The following is a 20,000-nucleotide window of genomic DNA, read 5'->3' as shown; positions in this document are numbered from 1 at the left end:
AGGAAATTGAGAGATTATGAGGAGGAGGGTTGTCTGTTTCTATGTTTTTTCTAAGAAGTTCAAACTTTATCCCTTAGGAGCTCCATTTACAGACCAACCTAAAGCTGCCTTTCTTTGGTGCTTAGTGACTCTAGAACTGAGAGGGAGCAACTCTTCATGCTGCTCAGACTGCTCAGATGCTTGTGATGCAGCCTGTGAAATCCTGTGGTTGGTGCTGGAAAGGAGTTCAGCCTTTTGTCTGAGAGTTGGACTGGATGGCTGGGGACAGTGATCACTGTGTCAGTAGTGCCCAAGCCAGACTCCTGGCTTATGAGTTAGAGCCACTGTTACATGACCTCAGTGCATGCATCTCCATCTTTCTATTTAGAATACACCTAACACAAATTACTTTTAAGGTTTAGTTTGTCACCAGGCTAAGCATACCTGTTGATACAGAAATAATGTATCAAATGAGGCTTAAGTTGGAGATCTTCACACCCATCAGATCCTATTTTCATGTGAAATATGGATATTCAGCATGAATCACACAGGAACAGTTTCCAGCAAAGAAAGTGGTCATTGAAGCATACAATTAAAATGTTGAGTGGCATTTGAAAAATTGTAGGGAGATGTCTTTCCATGGCTCATAAAGTAATTACTTGCCATGTAAAGTGATTAACACAGTTGCATAAGTTTCAAAGAGGAAAACTAAGAAAACTGCCTTTGTTTTTGAAAGCTGCCTTGCTAGCTTTGGCTTCCTGTCAGTAAATGAAAGATTGGTGACTTTGTGCTTCACGTAGCAATAAAAGCATTTGAGGATGAAAGCACTGTACTATTAGAGCTGCCTAAAATTTGTCCATCCTGTTTGAATCTGGTTCTTAAATAATTAATGACTTGTAGGCATGGCCCTTGTATCTAGTGCTCTCACAGGATATTCATGCACTCACCAATGCCATTTTCCAAAGGGTAATGGAATTGCTGTAGCATAGCTTAAAGTAAAATAGCATTTTTGGATACATGTTATTGCATATAATATAATGCATATATTGCTCAGCAACAATAAGTTAATGATGCCATTATTATGTCTGTATTGCTACCTAAATGTATTTTAATACTTGGTGGGGGGTTTTTTTGTTTTGCTTTTCTGGGGTCTTTGTTTTTTTTTTTCTCACATTTTTCCCTCCCTTCTGTTTTCAAAGAGTTCTAGAAGCCAGTATTGCAGAAAATAAAGCAAGTTTAAAGAGGACGCATCCAGAGGTATGGAGTGACTCTCCAAACCCTTATGATCGAAAGCGGCAAGACAACTGCCCAGTAGGATTAAAGAATGTTGGCAACACGTGCTGGTTTAGTGCTGTCATTCAGGTAAGCACTCTTCAATCAGCTGTGGGCATTCTTCATTGTATCTGTTGGGAGGTGAGTCTGCTCATTTGAAGTGAATAATTTAAAAAAATCTCTTTTCCCGGGTAGTTTAGGCCACTGCATGAGATATTTTTGCACATTATTTATTTATTGCATCTCTTAATGGGTCTATCCCTAAGTCAGATTGAAGTATAGAAGGTGCTGGTAGCATATGTAAGTGAAGCTTCAAAATGTTTCTTAAGAAGCTGTTGAAGACAAGGAGTTGACTCTCTGAAGATCCAGCGTGGATGGAGCTTATGCTGTCATCAGTGACGGCTGTGTCTGCTACAGACTACCCTCCTCAGGATGAGGATGTGCATACAGCCTTCTTGAAAAGCAAGGAAGTCTCTGGATTACAGTCTGTGGTTCCCATGGGAAACTTCAATAAACATCCTGACCCTTGCTGGGTTCAACAAAGCAGGACACAAGCAGACTAGATTTCTGAAGGGCGTGGGGAACAGATTCTTGGTATGAGCACTGATGGGCCAACTAGGGGTGATCCACAGCTGAATCTGCTGTTCCCAAAAATGGAAGAACTGAAGGTGGAGTAATGTGGGTGCTCTTGACTGCAGCAACCATGAAATAGCAGAGTTCAAGATGCTGCTGGGAGCGAGAAAGGAATAGCAGGACCCAGACCAAGTTCAGGAGAGCAGACTTTGTTTTCTTCTAGAAGTTGGTATGTGGTGTTCCATAGGTGGAAGTGCAGAAATGCTTAGGAAAGCTAACAACATTCCCTGATTGCCAGAAAAGTCTGTTCTGCTCTCAGGGAGCTCATAGCCAAGCTTCACTGCCAAGCAGGCAGTGTGCAGGATCTGGAAGCAGAGATGGGCTACTGAGCAGACTGAAAATGTTGTCCAGGCACGAAGGAATGGTATTAGTAACATGAAAGCTGACTTGAGTTGGTGCCTAAAAGGTTCTCTAGGGTAACAAGAAAAGGTTTTGATGGGTGTACTGGGTTTACTGGGTGTAAAGGGCTGGATGAGGAGAATATGTCTAAACAGAGCAGGTGAGGTGCTCAGTGCCTTGCTTTGCCTCAGTTTTCACCAGTGAGATCTATCTCTAAGGCCTCAGACCTGTACATAGTTGAGGGATCTCTGAACAAGGATTTGAGTGGGAGATTACTTGTGCAAACTTGACCCATACAAGTCCACAAGAGCCACTGAGCTGCATCCAGTGGTGATGAGAGACAGTGGGAAGAAGTCTTAGCAAGGCAACTCCCTCTCATTTTTGCAAAGTCATGGAGAATAAAAGAGGTTTCTGATGTACTTGAGCCAGGCTTTTTAGAGCAGTGCATACTGGGAGGATGAGAGGCAATGGAGTCATTGAGATAAGGAAGATTAAGCCTGGATATAAAGAAGCATTTTTCCTGTAAAGACAGGCAGGCAGTGGAGGTTGCCCAGAGAGGCTGTGCAGGGTTTGTCAAATCTGGGAAGGTTTTTAGATGCCTGAAAAAAAGCTCTGAGTAGCGTGGTCTGATCTCACAGGTCAATAATGTGAATAATGCTAGTTAGTTTAGTGCCCGTCGTCATCTATAAATTCCAGAGTTGCTTTCCACCATGTACCTCACTGTACACATAGCAGTTTTGAATATAATCTCATATGATGTTTCTGTCTGTTCATGCTTGCTGGCTCTTGTTTCTACTACACTGCAAATCTCTTTACTGAGCAAACATGGTTAAAACTTGCTGTCCTTTTTCAATCACTTCTGAATTTTACTTACCAGTGCAGAGTTGGTGAATTTACAATAACCTCCCTTCAGGCTGGAACAGATGGTTGGCTCTTGTTCCTCTCTTAATTTTTGATTGCCTCTTTGTACCTGGACTTTCCATCTCACCTCACTGGTGCTTAGTTAAAAGCTTTTCTTGGATGAATTCTTCCAAAGTTGCCCTGAAATCCCAATATACTGCGTAAATTGAATTATTGTTATGCATGTTCTGCTTGACTTGGAGGTTTTTTGGTTTTGTTTGAAGTGGTTTTGTTTGTGTGTTGGTTTGGTTTTATTTTTTTTAATGGGAAGGATTTACTTACCTGCAGATTCTGTTTAGGTAATGCTGTAGATAATGAAAGAGAAAGATTTCTTCAATTGTTCTGTGACCCCCCCAACTTCCCACTGAAGTTTTTATGTTCTTGGGCCTCTTTTCTTTCAGCATTTAGGAATCTAACAGGTATTTGAATTTTCTGTGTTCCTGGAGATCTTTTGATGTTTCCCTTGTTTCCCCTCCTCCTTTCCTTATTCCATCACACACTTAGCTCTTTTTGCAATAGCAGAAACATTGTCTTTATCCTAACAGAAGCAAACATTTTATTTCCATTAAGATCTTTATGGGGCTAATGTGACTTGGTGTTTTACCTTCTCCGTTGTGTAATCAGATTTTGTCCTAGCAGTCCCAAATCTAAAGGACTGATTTTATGTGCACGTGTGTTTCTGTTAAAGATTTTTTTTAATATAGGAAACTGAAAATCTTTAGGTAAATGTTTTTATGGAAACTTGGATTTTTAAATTTTTAATTACAGAGATAAGAGCAGAGGGCAGAGAATGTAAAAACCTGTGCTAGACCTATGATCTCATGTTATTTATAGCCAGTGTGCAACATTATACCTTGAAAACAGATTAGAAAGAGGCGTAGCTAGTTCTTATGGTCACCAGCCATACCATTTGAAAATCTGTGGTGTCTGGAATTATAATGGCTTGATCCTAAAACATAGTGAAACTTCTGGAGTTAGGTCTGTAGAATGTAATTTAAGCAAATCATTGAAAGATTTATAACTTCAGTTGGTTGAAAATTTAGGTTGTTATTATTATCTGTCCGCCAGGAAGATTTATGTTTCAAGCAACCATCCCAGGAAACTTAATGCATGTTAATTTAGAACATTAGCTAATACCATACTTATGTATCCACAGGGCAGATTGACTACTTGGGTTGCATTGACTATGTAGAAGTATTTTTTTGCTTTCTTTGGGCTTTTGTAACCTGACACATCACATAGGTCAACAATATCTAAATGTTAACTACTGTCAGTCACAATGATATATTGTGTAATATAATCTAAAACTAAATTGCAAAGAAAGAAAAGTCATCCTTCTATTTAAGGGGTGCTTGTTAAGGAAAAAAGAGATTTTGACATTTTGATGCTTTCCTTTTGCAATGTATGTTTTTATAGGCACCAATTAACTGACTGAGTGAAATGCAGTCATAAATGGTTTATGTATTTGCATTAAGAGTATGAAATTCCTGAAGAGACGTTTGTAGTGAGTGACAGCAAGGTTTAACAAGATTCAAGCATCACTGGAAATATTGCTTTTACCCTGTATTTATTTGTGCTGTAGAGAAATAGGCACATGAGGAAGGCATCCTCCTCTGCCCAGGAAGAGGGGAGTCTCTCTTCAGAGAGCTCCAAAACAAAGTTTTGCTTTCCACAGTTACATTCAGCAGCGTTAGAGTGAACAGTAATATTTTTCCCACAGTGTAATTTCTAAAAATCTGCCTTGCTGTGGAGGACTTGTGACTTGATAATAACATGAATTTAAAACTGAGTCCCCAAGACAGTATTTAAAAAAAAACTGTATTAAATCATGTTACCTGCCAAGAAATGAATCAAGTTCCTCAGCCTTTTTTCTACCTCTTCCTGAACTTTTAATAAACCTACATTTGGGACCAGAGTTCATCCATGCATGATTTTGCTACTGCTTAGTTAGATGAACATTTATAAAAGGACCTATAAATCTTGAGGCTTTAGAATATTTCTGTGTTGGTTGTGTGTTGGTTTTTTTATTTATTAATTTTTTTAAATTCTCATTATTGTCACTACATATGTCTGCTCTTGAATTAGAATTTAAGAAATCAAGTTCTTTAAAGAAACAAACACAAATACACCACTGTATGTTTTTACTTTTCTGCAGTAGATTTTAGTGCCCCCTTTGTGAAAAGGTAAATTCAGAGTTTTTCTTGGCTGTAAGAGTTTACAGCATGAAAATGGCTTAGAAATAATAAATTTATGGAGCCTGTGGAGTTGTTCCTTCATCCCATGCTGAGCACAAGTTAAGAGTTTTCAAGACATGGGATATGGAAAGCAAGTAAGGACAGGACATGGATGTGATGTTGGAATCATGTATTAGGTTTGCTGCCTGTGCAAGTTCTCCCCCAGGTGTTTTGGTTTAAGGCACTGCACCAGGCAGACTTTATCTTTTGGAGTCCCAAGTGGGGTTCTGCTCATGTAGAAGAAATGTCCTGGCAGGACCTGCCCTGTGGAAAAGGTGACATGGAAAACACCCAGATGGTTCAGAGGATGTCACAGTGTGCCAAGGTAGATTTCTGTGGGAGAAGGAAAGTGTGTGGGGAAATGAGTGAAAACTGTACTGTGAATGCTGCTGTTTCCTCTTTCTCCAGTGCCATTCCTCATGTATCACGTGCACGCTCTCCCCCAGTCTCATGACTTCCAGAGGGCCAGGTTGCAGCTTTTCCCTTTACCAAATGAGGTATCCCAACAGGACAACTGGGGCTCTGCATCCCCACATGCTTTTCCCTGTGAGTCTGTCAGAGGTGGATGCAATTTTTTTTTTTCCCAAAAGTGAATGTATCCACAGGGCAGATTGACTACAGCATAGCTTGCTGAATGAAGTTAGCAAGCATAAATCTCCTAGGGTGCTCTTTAACTTTTATTTTCAGTGCCCCTAACACCACTTCTGGCATTTTGCTCTGTTGCATTGTGCTTGGGAGCAGCCTCCTTGTTTTCCTGATGTCAGTGTATTTGGGGTTAGGATGTCCTTTGATCCTAGACTTCTAGTTCTGGGAAGAAATGAACCAACTTGATGGGTGGGAATCAAGGAAGTATTTTCTTCCCAGCTCGTAGCTCAGCTACTTACCAATATTGTTCTTCTTTAAAGCAGCCTACCACAAGTATCTAACTTTTAGATTATTTTATGTTTCTTATTTGTCATGACAGATGGAAGGGATTGTGATGGATGATGTGGTAGTGCATTAATACCAAAAAGCCTAGTATTATATTATTAAATGTGGACATTTATACATTGTACATGAGTCCCTTGCTTTGCTGGGCATGCAGTGCAGGTTGTAGGCCGAAGAACATTCAATGTTCAATCCCCATATGACTTAAAATGGTCATTGATGAAATATTTTCTTTCCACTGTTTTCACTGTGGAACAGCCTGAGGCAGGGGTTGGTGGGGGATATGATATAAACTGCTCTGTAGAGTTTCATGGGCAGAGCAATAATGATGTTGGAAATCTAGTTTCTTGCTTTTCATTCCTCTGTCACTCCCTTTGTTTCTCTGAAAAGTGAACCTGTCCCTTCCAAATTCAGTCATCCTATGCTGTTTGCTGACAGGGTATTCCTCTTCCTGCTTTTTGTGCTTCTATAGTCTCTGGCTTCCTCTGGTTGCTTGCATGATATTTCAGACTCTTACCTTACATTTAGTGATTTGTAATATTGCAAAATTTGTTGGGAAGGTATGGAAAGCTTTAATGGATCATGGCTTTCATTTTGACTCATAAATGGTTGCTCATTTAATTAAAATAAAGGATACAGGATGCATTGTTTAGGTGTGTTATTTAAATTTACATCACTCAATTTGGGCAAGAAGCTGAAAACTGTAACCATGTAAGGAAATGTTGGCTGTGATTTTTTTTTTTGTCCTAACTTTTTTTTTTTCTGGCTTTGACCATGTGGTAGAGGAGTGGTTGGATGGCATTTCTTAGTATGTGCCAAGACACAAGCATAAAGTGAATTCTTCTGGACACATATCATACTTAGCTGTCTTCTGAATTGTAGTAATGTTCTGAGTTTGTTGCTATAAACAAGTAAATGTTCTCTAAATGCAGGCTGGTAATTCCATGGTGAGCTGTTTGTTTAAAATGTTGACTTAACCCAAGCCTGCTAGAGGTCTTAGTTTGACTTTCAAGCTCAAACAGTATGCAAGCTGTTTTCCATCTTCTTCCATGTCGCACCTCAGCCTTCTGAAGATATAAGACATGATAGCTTAAAGCTGCAAATTGTACCTAGGTTTTCAGCAGTTTGGAATGCTAATTGGTTGTTGGTTTATAAATAAAAATGTACTTTTAGAGGTACTTTCCAAAGCTTTTGAGACCTGGGATTGAATCTGTGGTTCTCAAATCTGTGATTCTCACTACTGCTGTACATGTTCAGCCATCAGGCAGTGTCATCTCTGTCTGTAAGAGTTTGTATTTCAGAGGGGAAGAGCAAAAGAAAACTCCTCTTCCTATGCTTTCACAGTGAAGTTTGAACAGGAACCTGCTCAAGTCTCAGCTTTGAAGCTGCTTTGCTCACTTCCCTTCTGTCTTCTTTATGAGAATTTTCTAAAGAATGCAAGAGAAGTTTTGGACTGTGCCAAATCCTCAGTGTATATAAAGAAGCACAAAAGTATGTTTTGGGTGACTTCCTAATTTTCTTAATGCCTGTTATTAGTCTCTCTTCTGGAAACAGGATTTACCACTTAACAGGAATAAGACACAAACAGGTGGAGGGGGAGACAACCGCAAAGTTACAAGGAGGAGCGGGGTAGAAGGGAGCATTGTGCCCAGCAGAGTAATTGGTGCAGTAGCAACAAGCAGACACTTTATGGACTTTGTTGTGAGAAAGTACTTTGAAGAATATGAACCATAAAGGGAAAAATAATCAATAAATAGGAAAGGTCTGGAAAGCCTTAAAAAGGAGAGAGACGTGATTCTCACAAATTAGAACCAAAGAATGGCCTGGGTTGGAGGGGATCTTAAAGATTATCTGTTTCTAACCCCCTGCCATGGGCAGGGACACCTTCCACTAGACCAGGTGTCTCAGAGCTCCATCCAACAAGGCTCTGAACACTTCCAGGGATGGGACCTATGCCAGTGCATTATCATCTTCGCAGTAAAGAATGTTTTCCCAATATCTGATCTAAACCTGCTCTGTGAGTGGGAATCCATTGCCTTTTTATCCTATCACTCCAGGATAGTCTCTCTCCATCTTTCCTGTAGGCTCACTTCAGGTATTGGAAAGCCACAGTTTAGGGCACCCTGAAGCCTTCTGTTTTTCAGTCTGAACAATCCCAGTTCTCTCAAGATATAGGGATATAATGTCCAAAAGGCTTGCAAGTTGGTGAGAAGTGGACTCAGCTGTCAGCTGCTCATATTTTTGCAATATGGAGCTTTGGATACTAATACTTAATCAGAGAGTTTTAAATCACTAAATTTTGCAATATTTAGCAGAAATTTTACTTTGAACCTTAGCACTGCAAATACTGATAACTAGTAAATTTCAAATTCTTCATTCTATTGGATGAAACATGGCAATGCATGCAGGTAGGACCATACATTCCATGGCTCTGTGTTTTCCTTTGAATAGAGTTATTAACATGAATCAAATGTTAACCCTAATAATACTCAGTCTACCCCATTAAAACTGGCTCTATATACCTTAAACAACCAAAATTGTTTATAAAGTGAAGTAAGAACATAAATGTAATTTGTTATGTTGGCAGAGGCAAACTATTCAAAATAATATACTTTATGACATAGGGCTATATTTTTGCTTTTTATTATTAGAACAGTAATGATATATTCACTATTTAAGATTGCTCTCTGCTTGTTACATAGAACGTAGGTAGATATGGTCTTGGCTTTGTGGCTTTAAAGAAAAAATGAAATAAATAAATACATGTCAAGCTGAAGTGCATAAAAGGCTGCAGATGACTAAATGAGGAAAATGGGTGTTGTGCTGTGCTAATACACATAAATTTTCAACTCACACAAGATCATCTTTTAGCTAAATGCCAGTACCTAAAGGAATTTGTTTAGGAGCTGTGTAGGAATGAATGCTTTTCTTTTCCCTTGCAAAGAGTTGCTTTTCAAGCTGTCCTAGTAAGATATATTTAGTTTTAGGGTTTCTTCCTTCTGTCCTGTCTTCCCTCTGTCTTTCCAAGCTTAAACTTTGCAAATTCAATGGGAAGCTGTCTGCCTGTTCATGGTCTTAGGCAAACTCGTGTAAAGGTGATGCATATTAAAAATGCACAGTTCTTGTGGACTTTTTTTTTCCCTTTTTCTTGGTTTTTTTGTTCTCAGTGCTGGAAACAAATACAAAATTGGTAGTGAAAGAGAACCAAATGTTTTCATCAGTCTGTTAGTGAAACAGCTGGTTTTAGTTCCCAATGCTTACAAACTTGCAAGAATCCACCAAGAGCCTGTCTGAAGCTCTCTGCAGCAGCTTGTTGGGTCGTTTTGTACCTAGACTTTGAAGCAGTGTTTTCCTACTCTCTAAGTGTTATTGGTGTCAGTAACTTTATTAATTTAAGACTCTGCTGGTGGCTTTTAATGACCTGTGTTGCATGCCAGGCATTTATAGTGACTAATTTCTATTCTTGCAGCATTAAATCTGTTTATATTCTGCATCACTCTTCTTGACTGAATAAAGAATGAATTCTTAAATTCAACCTAAATTTTGGCAAAGTCCATAGGTTTGATAATCCTAGACTTTAAGGGGGGGGGGGGGAAGGAATAAGCAGAGTTTTTCTTTTAAAGCAAACCCAGGCAACTTAGATTCAGAAATTGTGTTTCAACTCAATGTAAATAAACACTACTCATAAAAGTCAATGTTTTAGTATCTTACAGTATAGAACCTACAGCTCTACCTAGTTCTCTCTGGTATGACTGAAAATACATATAGTAGCTGAAAAGCACCTATAGTAGGGGAAAGCCACAATGTCTTGTATTCGTTATTCAGTATTGTTAGTGTGAATGCCTTAAACTGAGACTGGATTTCTTTTCTTCTGTATTCTGTTCTGACAGAATACAATCCTTGCAGGCAGTAAGGATGCTGTTTATGTTTATGTCCATACTGTCTGTATATGTTCATGGCAATTTAAATGCACTGGGGAAAAAAAAAGCCACAAACCCACCTTGTAGAGAGATTTTCTTTCATGCAGAAGTTTTGCATGATTTAGTCAATTGTAAAGATATTTGATCAAGGATAGGAGATGTGAAGTGTCCACCTTTTAGATACAGCCTGTTTTCTTGCACTGGGACTCCTACACCTTCAGTGTAGCTGAAGCCAAGTGGGTAAGAGGTGAGGTGCTTCTCTGTGCAGTGTGTTTGGAAAGAAAATCTCTTTGGAGCTTTAGGCTAGGGCAGTGCGTGGCACTTGGGCCAGGGAGAGTCTCTGCTTTGTCTCTTGGTGGCTGCAGAAGAGCAGCTTCTGCCTCATGGGCCACTTACCCTGGGTGCAGGGAGCCTGGGCAAAGTTGGCTCAGCAAACTGAAAAGTGTTTTGCCTCACCCCTTTCTGGCCTCGTGGGTGGTTGGCCTTGGGAGGTCTCTGCTGGGCTTAGGTGAGCTCCTTTTTACCTCCTTACCTCAGGAACAACTTCAGGTTCCTCACTGAGATACTTCAGGCATTAACCAGTTGGTTTCAGGCACTTGTTTACACTTATACTAGGAAATGATCTTTTTAAAATTAAGGTAGAAGTTTCCTTAAGTTGACTTAGCTCACTATAGGAGAGCTACAGCCTGACGCTGTCGTCCTGTGTGCATTAGTGGTGCTGGCAGCAGATAAACTGGGAGGGTTCTGCTGTATCTCACAACAGCCATGCACATTGTAAGCCTTTCTGGCAAGAATTTTAACAACTAAACATCTTGCATAAGAAAGTCTGAATAGTACAAGGTTGAAGAAGAAAAGAGCAAATTGGACAATCCTCTTAATTACTCTCAGGAGATTGCACAGATGGGTTTGTTCAGGTCAGTCGGAGAGCATGGAATTATGTTCGAAAGACTTCTGAATTTAAGAAACTGAATTTTTGTGAAAAACTTGTTGGATTTAATGCCAGGCAAAAATGCTAAACTTGAGTACAGTTTTCTGTACATAATTTGTGTGTTTGTGTTATGAAATTGGCCTGCTCAGCTGCTTGGCACTTTGATGGCACTTAGATTAGTTATGGAGAGAATTCAGCCTTTGGACATTATATTTCAGCAGCTGGTTTATTTTGTACATAAAACATTGCTATGTTTTGCTTTCTGAAGAGCCCACCAGTGGAATGCTGTTACATCATGAGACATAATTTCAATTAGTATCAGCTTCTAGACTGACACTTGAATTAAATATTAACATTTTCTGTGCTTTGAGTAAGTAAACAAAGGACTCTGTTTTAATCTCCCTTCTCTGCAAGGATGGATAAAAGGGACACATGTATTTTGAACAGCAAAATAGGAAAAAAGTTTGACTACTCAGTTGTCTACCTTGATTCAGCAAGGTCAGAAAGATTTTTTTTTTATACTTTTTGATCTTTTTTGGATCTTTTGGATTTTTTGGATCTTTTTTGGATACTCTTTAAATCTAAAAAGAAGTGTGACAATGGAAGCCTCTTTGTTTTGATGAAAATGCTGTATACTGGAAAGGTTAAACTCTGTACGGGCTCTTTCACAAGGAGAATCAGGATGGCAGTATTTTACAACCTTTTTTTTCTCCTGCCACATATGTTCTAAATTACTGGAATAAGTGCAGAGCCTCTTCATAATTTGTGTTTCACTTATTTGGCACTGTGGTGTTGAAAACCTATTAAACTGATGTGATCTGTGACTTAAGTCTTTACATGGGTAGGACAAGTTTTGGGATCAAAGTCTATTGCTGGGGTAAGCAAACTCTGCCTTTCCAAAACAAATAGCTAAGATATGTGATGGAGTGGGAGGAGAGTTAATTATAGATTGTAAACCAAATAAAATAGAAATAGGAAGGCCAATCTTTCCTGTGCTTCTCTGATGAGCATGTTTAAGGTACTTCAGACCTTTCCTCCTACCCTGTCTTTGTCAAAATGCTCTTCTGTAATGTAGTGATTTTTAGTTAAGATGCTTTTTGTCTGTACAGAGAAGCAGTGATGCAGTTCCACAAGTTCTGAGGCCTCCAGTTCTCAGCTCAATGCATTGGACTTTTACTGTTTGCAGCCCAGAGTCGTCTTGCTCTTGTACTCTCTTGGCTCCAGGCTCTGTGTTACACTGTGGAGTCCTTTGTGGGTGTGCCTGCAGACACCTGTTTTCATGTCCTAGACAGACAGACACCTGTCTATTCATGTGTCCATAAAATGGGAATGTTATCAGTCCCTTACCTGCAAAGTTGTATAACCCAATTTCCTTACTCTAATGAGCATCCTTCAGATCTTGTAGGAATGGGAAGAGAGGACAGAATGCAAAATGTTCAGCTAATTCAAGTGGAATTAGGTTGCACATGCAGAGATGTAGTCTCTGTGCACTGAGGAGTAGATGACAGGGGAGCCTACAAGATAAATTTAAGATGGCTAAACAGTGTTTATGTCATTTTGAAAACTGACAGTTATACAATTCATAAAATTCTTGTTGTAAAATGTAATTCGCCTATTATGTAAAATTATTGTTCCTTTTATGTGATCAAGTGCAGAGTTATTTTTTTATTACGCTGTTTTCTTGGCAAAAGTAATTGTCTTCTGGTGAAAATATGTTTAGCAATACTCTGCCTTCTGAAACAAACTTAACATTGCATATGTTTGACGCTTCATTTGTTTTGCTAAGGCTTATTTAGAGGAGTTGTGTATTGTTTCTAGAAGTGCTTAAAGGTTTTCTTAATTATTTTTTTTTCAGTCATTATTTAACCTACTGGAGTTTCGAAGACTAGTTTTGAATTTCAATCCTCCTGCAAATGCTCAAGATTTACCCCGAAACCAAAAGGTAAAACGAGAAGCTGATTTCCTCTTGTGGCTGATGAGGGCATTTCTGTCTTGTACTTGAATTTTGCACTGTTCTCTAGCTCATATCAGTGTGGGTTTTAGAGCTGCCAGTTAACAGTTCTCTGAGCTTCCTGTTGCGGATCTTACATAAATGGCATCAGCCTGGCAGCAGAGTCTGGGGCAGGATGCTGAGAGAGGCAGAGCATTTCTCATGTGAGTGTAGCTTGTCTTAGCAAATGTATTTTATTCCAGTTCCCTCCCACTCATGATCTGACATTGAGCTTTCATTCATTAGCTTGTCTCTTCTGCCTTTTTCAGGAGGTGATTATAAGTATAAATTTTCTCATGCTTATCCTGGTCCTCATATAGGATTGGGAAGGGGAAGGCCTTGGCTTAGGTTTCTTGTGGCTTCAGACTGGCAAGGAGGAATGGTCATGGAGTGGGGGAAAAGACAGATCAGGTTTTCTTCCTTCATGAGCCTCCTTTGAGGACAGATACAACGGGGGCCCTGTGGTTTCTATGCTATGAAATGAGAAGGAAGAAATGGAAAAGGAAGTGTCTTTATGAAGATGCTTTGTTGCCTTATAGACTTATAGAGCAATGAATTTTTTCATACCCAGAAATTAGAATGACTTAGGTTGAAAAGAACCTTAAAGATTAACTACTTCCAACCCCTGTGCCATGGACAGGTGCACCTTCCACTAGTTTAGGTTGCTCTATCCAAGCTGGTCTTGGAACACTCCCAGGGATGGGGCATCCACAGCTTCTCTGGGCAACCTGTGCCAGGGCCTCACCACCCTCACAGTAAATTGCAGTATTGCCTGTTGCCCCTCTCTGTCAGATTTAAAGAAGCAAGTGTGTTGTCATCCTGTTCTTAGTTGTTTGTCCCTTCAGGATTATCTGGAATGTTCACTATCAAAAGTAAGAGATGTAATTAAAGAAGCAAAAGAAAACAAAGAGAAGAACAGTGTCCATTTTCTAAAGCTCTGGGTATGTTCCATAAAAGGGAAGTTGAATGTTCAGTCAGGCCTGGATAGTTTCTCTACTGCCCTACCCCCTTCTTTCCTCACCACATTCAAAGTGCAAGAGGTCACTTTTTTTGGTTGGAAAGCATATTTGCATTAGGTCATGAGATGGTGTGAAAAGAAAACATGGGTAGTGTTCCCAAAACAAGGTAGGGATGGGGCAGTGTATTTTAATGAGAAAGGTAAGTCATGCTTTACAAATAGTTGTACTAATTTTTTATTATTTTTAGATTTACTTTCTGCTCAGTGTTTAATTTTTCATCATGCAATTTGTTTTAGTAATATCCTTCAGTACTCAGATATTCTATGTTCATTTTTCAGCATGGAAAAAGCAATTGGCATCTAAAAAGTGATATGAAATAGCTGATAACAAGCTGTTGGCTTCATAAACATCTTGCCCAAGCATTGACACTTGCAGCCAAATGCCTTTAGCCATTCCAAAGTGCTTTATTTTAGAAATTCTGACCATGACAGGCAATAAGTTTGTGTGAAATGATGTGACACAGGCAAGTGCATGGATTTGGGCAAGAACCTTGCTTTCTGCAGGCCTGCTAGAAAGAATCTCTGGCAGGAGTTTGTGTCTTCTCCTTTGTTAATTTACATGCCAGAATGAAGTAACATTATTACTTGGTGTACTCATCTGTTTTATCTACAGCTGAAAAAGGATTGAGGAGAATTTAGGATAAGGGATCACTGCGCTTGTTGGAATTTAGTCAGATAGAAGACATAAGCATGCATGCCCCCAAATATGGTGCCTTTATTTCTTTGTAAGTGAAGGCAATTAGAGGCAAATTGATTCAGAGTTGTAATATAAGTTACCAGTTGACAGTAGAAAAAAAAGTAAAGCCCTGGAATTTACTTCCAACTGCTTACTTATTTTGAACCTGCTTTGCCTCAGTTTTGGTTTTGTTTTTATTTTTATTCCAATATGAACTACCATATGTGACTGACATTCTCCAGGATTGACTTTTCTTGCTAATAAAAGATATGTTTTAATAATCCCAAATTTCGAATACTTTAGTTTACATCCTGTTGTTCTACCAGTTGGTGAGAATTACAGTTTAATGTGGGGGTCATGACAATCTCTTGATTTAGAATTAAAGCATGTGGTTGTACTTCAGGGAATATTGCAGAGCAGGGTGTTTGTTTTATTTCCTGTCAATATATTGAATCCAAATGCTATGAATAATTTGGCATGTAAACTTTTTAATCCAGAAGTCATTGGTATAAATTTTTACTTCAAAAAACCCCCAAACAAACAACAGCCCCACCCTGTTTGTCTCAGCTAATTGGGCTTTTATTTTCTGGATTTGGGCATACACTTCAAATCTTCAATTTGATCTTGCTCTTTTTAATTTGAAAATCATTTGTCTTCCTTGGTTTCTTTCTGTAGAACAAATGCAGTTCTCTGTAGTTACTGCAGCTTCTTTGCTGTCCCAGTTCTCTTGGCTCTTGCTGTCACATGAACAGATCTTTTTGCTGTACACACTGAGACCAGCTAAATACTTGGCCTCAGTTATATCTTCAGAAAACATTTTATTATCAGAGGGAAGGGGTTACTGCACTCCAAGTTAGCACATCCTTCCACCTGTTCTGATATTACTGTAATATTATCATTACCTCACTCTCCTGGCAAACTGATTTGTCATAGTGGATGTTTGCAACGTATTAAATATGCAGACTGCTCTATAATAATAAGTTATTCTGACATGTATTAAGAAATTATTTATGCAGGCAGGATAGGTGATAAAATGGAGAATGTCTTTGATTATGAAATTTCCATGCAGTGCTTAGTTAAAAACTTACTTTAATATTTTTTTGTGTTGGTGCATTTAGAGGGTGCTTTAGAGGTGAGAGCTGTATGCTGTGCTGTGTTCACGTTATCAGTTCTTTGTTTTAATGTGCAAGTCCTTTTTTGGAAGTCAATACCTTATCTTAGGGATTGGCCCACTTTATTTTGAAGAATTTAGGGTTTGTTATGGTCAAGGGTCATGTCTATTGCATTAAATTGAGCTTTTTCAAAAACAGCAAGGATTTCCCTAGTTTTAGGGTACTTGAGTAGCCTTTGTAGATATTTTTTCTAAGTAATCCTACTCTACGTTGGTAGGCAATTGTTCAAGCTAACTTTGGGTAAAACTCAGCCAAAGTTGTAGTGTAAATTAGGGTAATGCAGTAATGTACTATGTGCATTATAATAATGCCTATGTACTTCAGATTTCATAAAAAGAGTATTCTGTGGTTAATAATTAACTCATATGAACTATCACTGGTACTGAAGCATCTTTATAAAATGTATCTAAAAATTGAAATACCATTTGTTTTAATAGAACACTTTAAGAGAACAGTAAGAAGAATACAACTTTTGCAGTTTATTTCCTTCTTTTGTTGCTATATTGTGCTTTAAGTATCTAAATGGGAGACTGATTTTGTTCTTAAATTAGGAGGATTTGATGCTGAATTAGGTTGGCACTTGAAGTGCAGCCTTTTCTGTCAACAGTGTTTATAACTGGCAGATATTTTGCAAGGTGGACTAGAAGAGCAAGTTAAATTCAGAGATTTACATGACTAAAAGTATTTCCTAAGTATTATGTGGAACACATGGAATTCACTGTGCACTTTTGAAATCTGAAGTAAATCATATTTTACATACAAAAAGCTTTATGCCTCCTGGATTGACACAGGAGTGACTAAACAAGTCTGCTGTCTGATGAGTATGTGAAATAGTTTGTCATCAAGTAATTCCAGTTTGACCAGTATCAGACATCTGTGGTGCCTTTGAATGATACTTTGTTCGAAATACAAGTGAATATTACATGGGGTTTAATTTCACAAGTATTTGCCAACTATCTACTCAGGAGTAGATATCCAATCTCTGCAGCATTGGTACCCTGTGATTTAATCTATGGTATTTCTGTTTCAGTTTATTTGTTTTTCATCATGCAGGCAGAAAGTACTTCTTCTCTTCTGGAAACCAGCAAAAGAATGCCATAGTCACATGAACTGTACTTCAAAGTTGGGTAGGAAGGAGAGCAGGCTATTTTACTTGTGTCAAGAGAAATAATAAAGGTTAATTTAGACCTTAGAAGTTTAGTTCTTCAGGAAAAAATAAGCTTAAAAAAGGTGCTTAGTAGTGTGTAGGCTCACAAGAAATTCTTCTAGAGGTACAGAGGAATACTAATTTCAATAAAATAATGCATATTGTTGCAGGGTGTTACTTTAGGCTTTTTAAGTCTTGAGAGAAACATTTCTGTCCTAAATGCAGCTCTGCTTGTCCAGTTTTCAGTGCAGGCCTACTTCAAAACAAACAGTATCGTCTAGATATGATTTCAGGGAACCTTTAGTTTCTGAAATGGAATTTTCTTCCTAGAGAACTGCATTATTTTGTAACATTGACAAGTAAAAGGCATGCTGCATTACCTTGGTAGTACTGCAAGTAACCTTATATATTATTATGACATTACTCAGGTTATTGGGTAACGTTTCTGTTCAGTATATTTCTGTTACCGCTTTGTTAAATATTTTTGTTCTTCACGTACAGGAACATAGGAATCTGCCTTTCATGCGTGAATTGAGGTACCTGTTTGCACTTCTGGTTGGTTCAAAGAGAAAATATGTTGATCCATCAAGAGCAGTTGAAATCCTTAAAGATGCTTTTAAATCAAATGATTCCCAACAGGTAAATTCCATGTATTTTCAATCAATTTTCTGCATGTTTTTATATAGTCATATTGTAATAGGAAATACTTACTGTAGACAACAGAATTTCAAAATGCCCACAGAAAAGCAACTTCTAATTATCACAGTTTTTGAACTTGTATGGTTTCTGGTTACATTTATTTGAAAGATGGTAAAAAAAAAAAATTTCCAGACAACAGGACTATTTTATTCAATACACTTTCTTCCTATTATTTTAGAAATGGACTAATAGTTCAACATTCTTGCTTTTACAATTTAGTTTAGCTTCTAAGTCTGGGGGTTTTTGAAGGAGAAATACTATTGTGATCTAACAGTACACCCAGGGCTGTACTGTTAATGTGCAGTGTCATTATACTGCTTGTTTAGGTACTGGTTTAGAGGATCTAAATATTCGTATTCAGGATTATTACCCAAATCTTGATGTGCATATTCTGCTTATTTTTGAGAAATATTCTGTTTCTTTAGATGCTTTGTTTCATACCATGAGGTTATGTGGCTGAGGTGTTTAATTACAATAGCACACTGAATTTAGTGCTCGATGAAAGTAATATTAGTCACCACTTGCTAGATACCAAAGGGTTTGGACAATGGGATTCAAGAGATGCCTTTGGACTAGCGTGGTGTGAAAGCTGAGCCCAAGTAACGAGGATCACAGGACAGTGTCACTGCTGAGGAACACCAGAGCCACTCATAAAAAAAACAATCATGGCATAGTCTGAGACATTGTGTGACTCTGGAACACTGGTGGAGGGGGAAGGGAATTCTGCTCAACTGGTCTTGTAAGGTGACACTTTGTTGTGTTCTGTTGCATATGTGTACTGATCACTTGATTTTTTTACAGCAAGACGTTAGTGAATTTACACACAAATTATTAGATTGGCTAGAAGATGCCTTCCAAATTAAAGCTGAAGAAGAGAGGTAAGATTTTTTTTTTCTAGCTCTGCATGTTGTACATTTTAGATGAGAGAAAAGCAAACCAAATGACCAAAAATTCAATTCTCTGTATGGCTGAAAAAATTTTGACTCTGTAGCTTGTTTTAGTTCAAGTGTGATTTTTTTTCCATTCCTTACAGCAGTATTTTCAGGTTTTTTTCCACGAGTTGTCTTTTTTCATCCTCTTATTTTATGTTAGAAGTCTAGCTCCATGAAGTCCAGAGTATATAAAGAGTAAAATAAAGAGGTGTTTTGTAGATAGTCAATTAGGCTTTTTTCATTTTAATGCCATTTTGCTTTTCAATCCTGTGGTTAAAGTACTTCAAAACCTTGCTCCTCTTTCTCATCTCAGAAGAAAAACTCATTGTTTGTATTAGTGAGCATCTGGAAACTCTTTTGAACACATGATTTTTTTCTATAATGTCTCAAGAAGCAGCTTTTACAAGGGTTTTGTAGAGTTTAAACACTCATTATTGAATCTGGTTTGCACAGATTGTCTTAAAATGAAACACTTCTGAAAATTAGTTTTCAGAATATACTTTTCTCTGCAAATATCTGAATCATTGTTATTGTCATCAGAGGAAAGTACAAAAACAAATTAAGAGTAAAATGGGCATAATTTCTATAATGAATACAGAAGTTTTTAAACTTCTGCATTCATTCATTCTGAACTCTGAATTTGAGAAGAATTTGTAGTTTTATAAATAAAAGGTTGTAGCTTTGACTTGGATTTTTTCTTTGCACTAACACATCTGTTCTTTTAGGGATGGAGAGAAACCAAAGAACCCAATGGTGGAGTTGTTTTATGGACGATTTCTAGCAGTAGGTGTACTTGAAGGTATGCATCAGAATTTACTTGGACTTCTCTGGTCATGTCTGATCTGTGCTTGTCTAAGCACACAGATGACTGATGCATTTTTAGGATTTTAGCTACTTCTGGAGAAGCAGATATGGAGAACACACATATATAAATTTGTCTGTGACAAATGGTTGGTCAGGTATGAGGCTGAGGAGAAATGCAGTAAGCTGCAGGGATCCACAAAAACTGTTTTCATAACCTTCAGGAGCTGAGTGTATGTTCTCAGTGCAGCAGAAGTTGGGGTGAGATGCTGAGGAAGATGCTTGGAAGAAATTATTGGGGTGCTATTACCACTTACCAGAAGGCAAGATACTGTATTTCACTGAGCTGTTCTCTTGTGCTCCTTCTGATTCATTTAATGCAATTTAAAACTTCAGTTGCAGCATTTCCTTATGCACAATTTCTTATATGAAA

At 38.1% G+C, this 20,000-nt stretch overlaps 1 protein-coding gene across 2 annotated transcripts in view; it reads left to right on the top strand.

Moving 5' to 3' along the window:
• The window catches only part of USP25 (ubiquitin specific peptidase 25), an 88,358-nt gene that overhangs the window by 36,414 nt on the left and 31,944 nt on the right, over window positions 1-20,000 (top strand). For both annotated transcript variants that reach the window (XM_084226566.1, XM_084226565.1), the window contains exons 5-9: window positions 1,179-1,341; window positions 12,988-13,074; window positions 17,637-17,774; window positions 18,636-18,712; window positions 19,492-19,565. In XM_084226566.1, coding sequence (XP_084082692.1) covers window positions 1,179-1,341; window positions 12,988-13,074; window positions 17,637-17,774; window positions 18,636-18,712; window positions 19,492-19,565 — 539 coding nt within the window. The remainder of the gene's footprint in view (window positions 1-1,178; window positions 1,342-12,987; window positions 13,075-17,636; window positions 17,775-18,635; window positions 18,713-19,491; window positions 19,566-20,000) is intronic.

Source organism: Fringilla coelebs (genome assembly GCF_963513975.1).
Source record: "Fringilla coelebs genome assembly, chromosome: 2".
NCBI lineage: Eukaryota > Metazoa > Chordata > Aves > Passeriformes > Fringillidae > Fringilla > Fringilla coelebs.
This window is presented reverse-complemented; position numbering and strand designations above follow the sequence as displayed.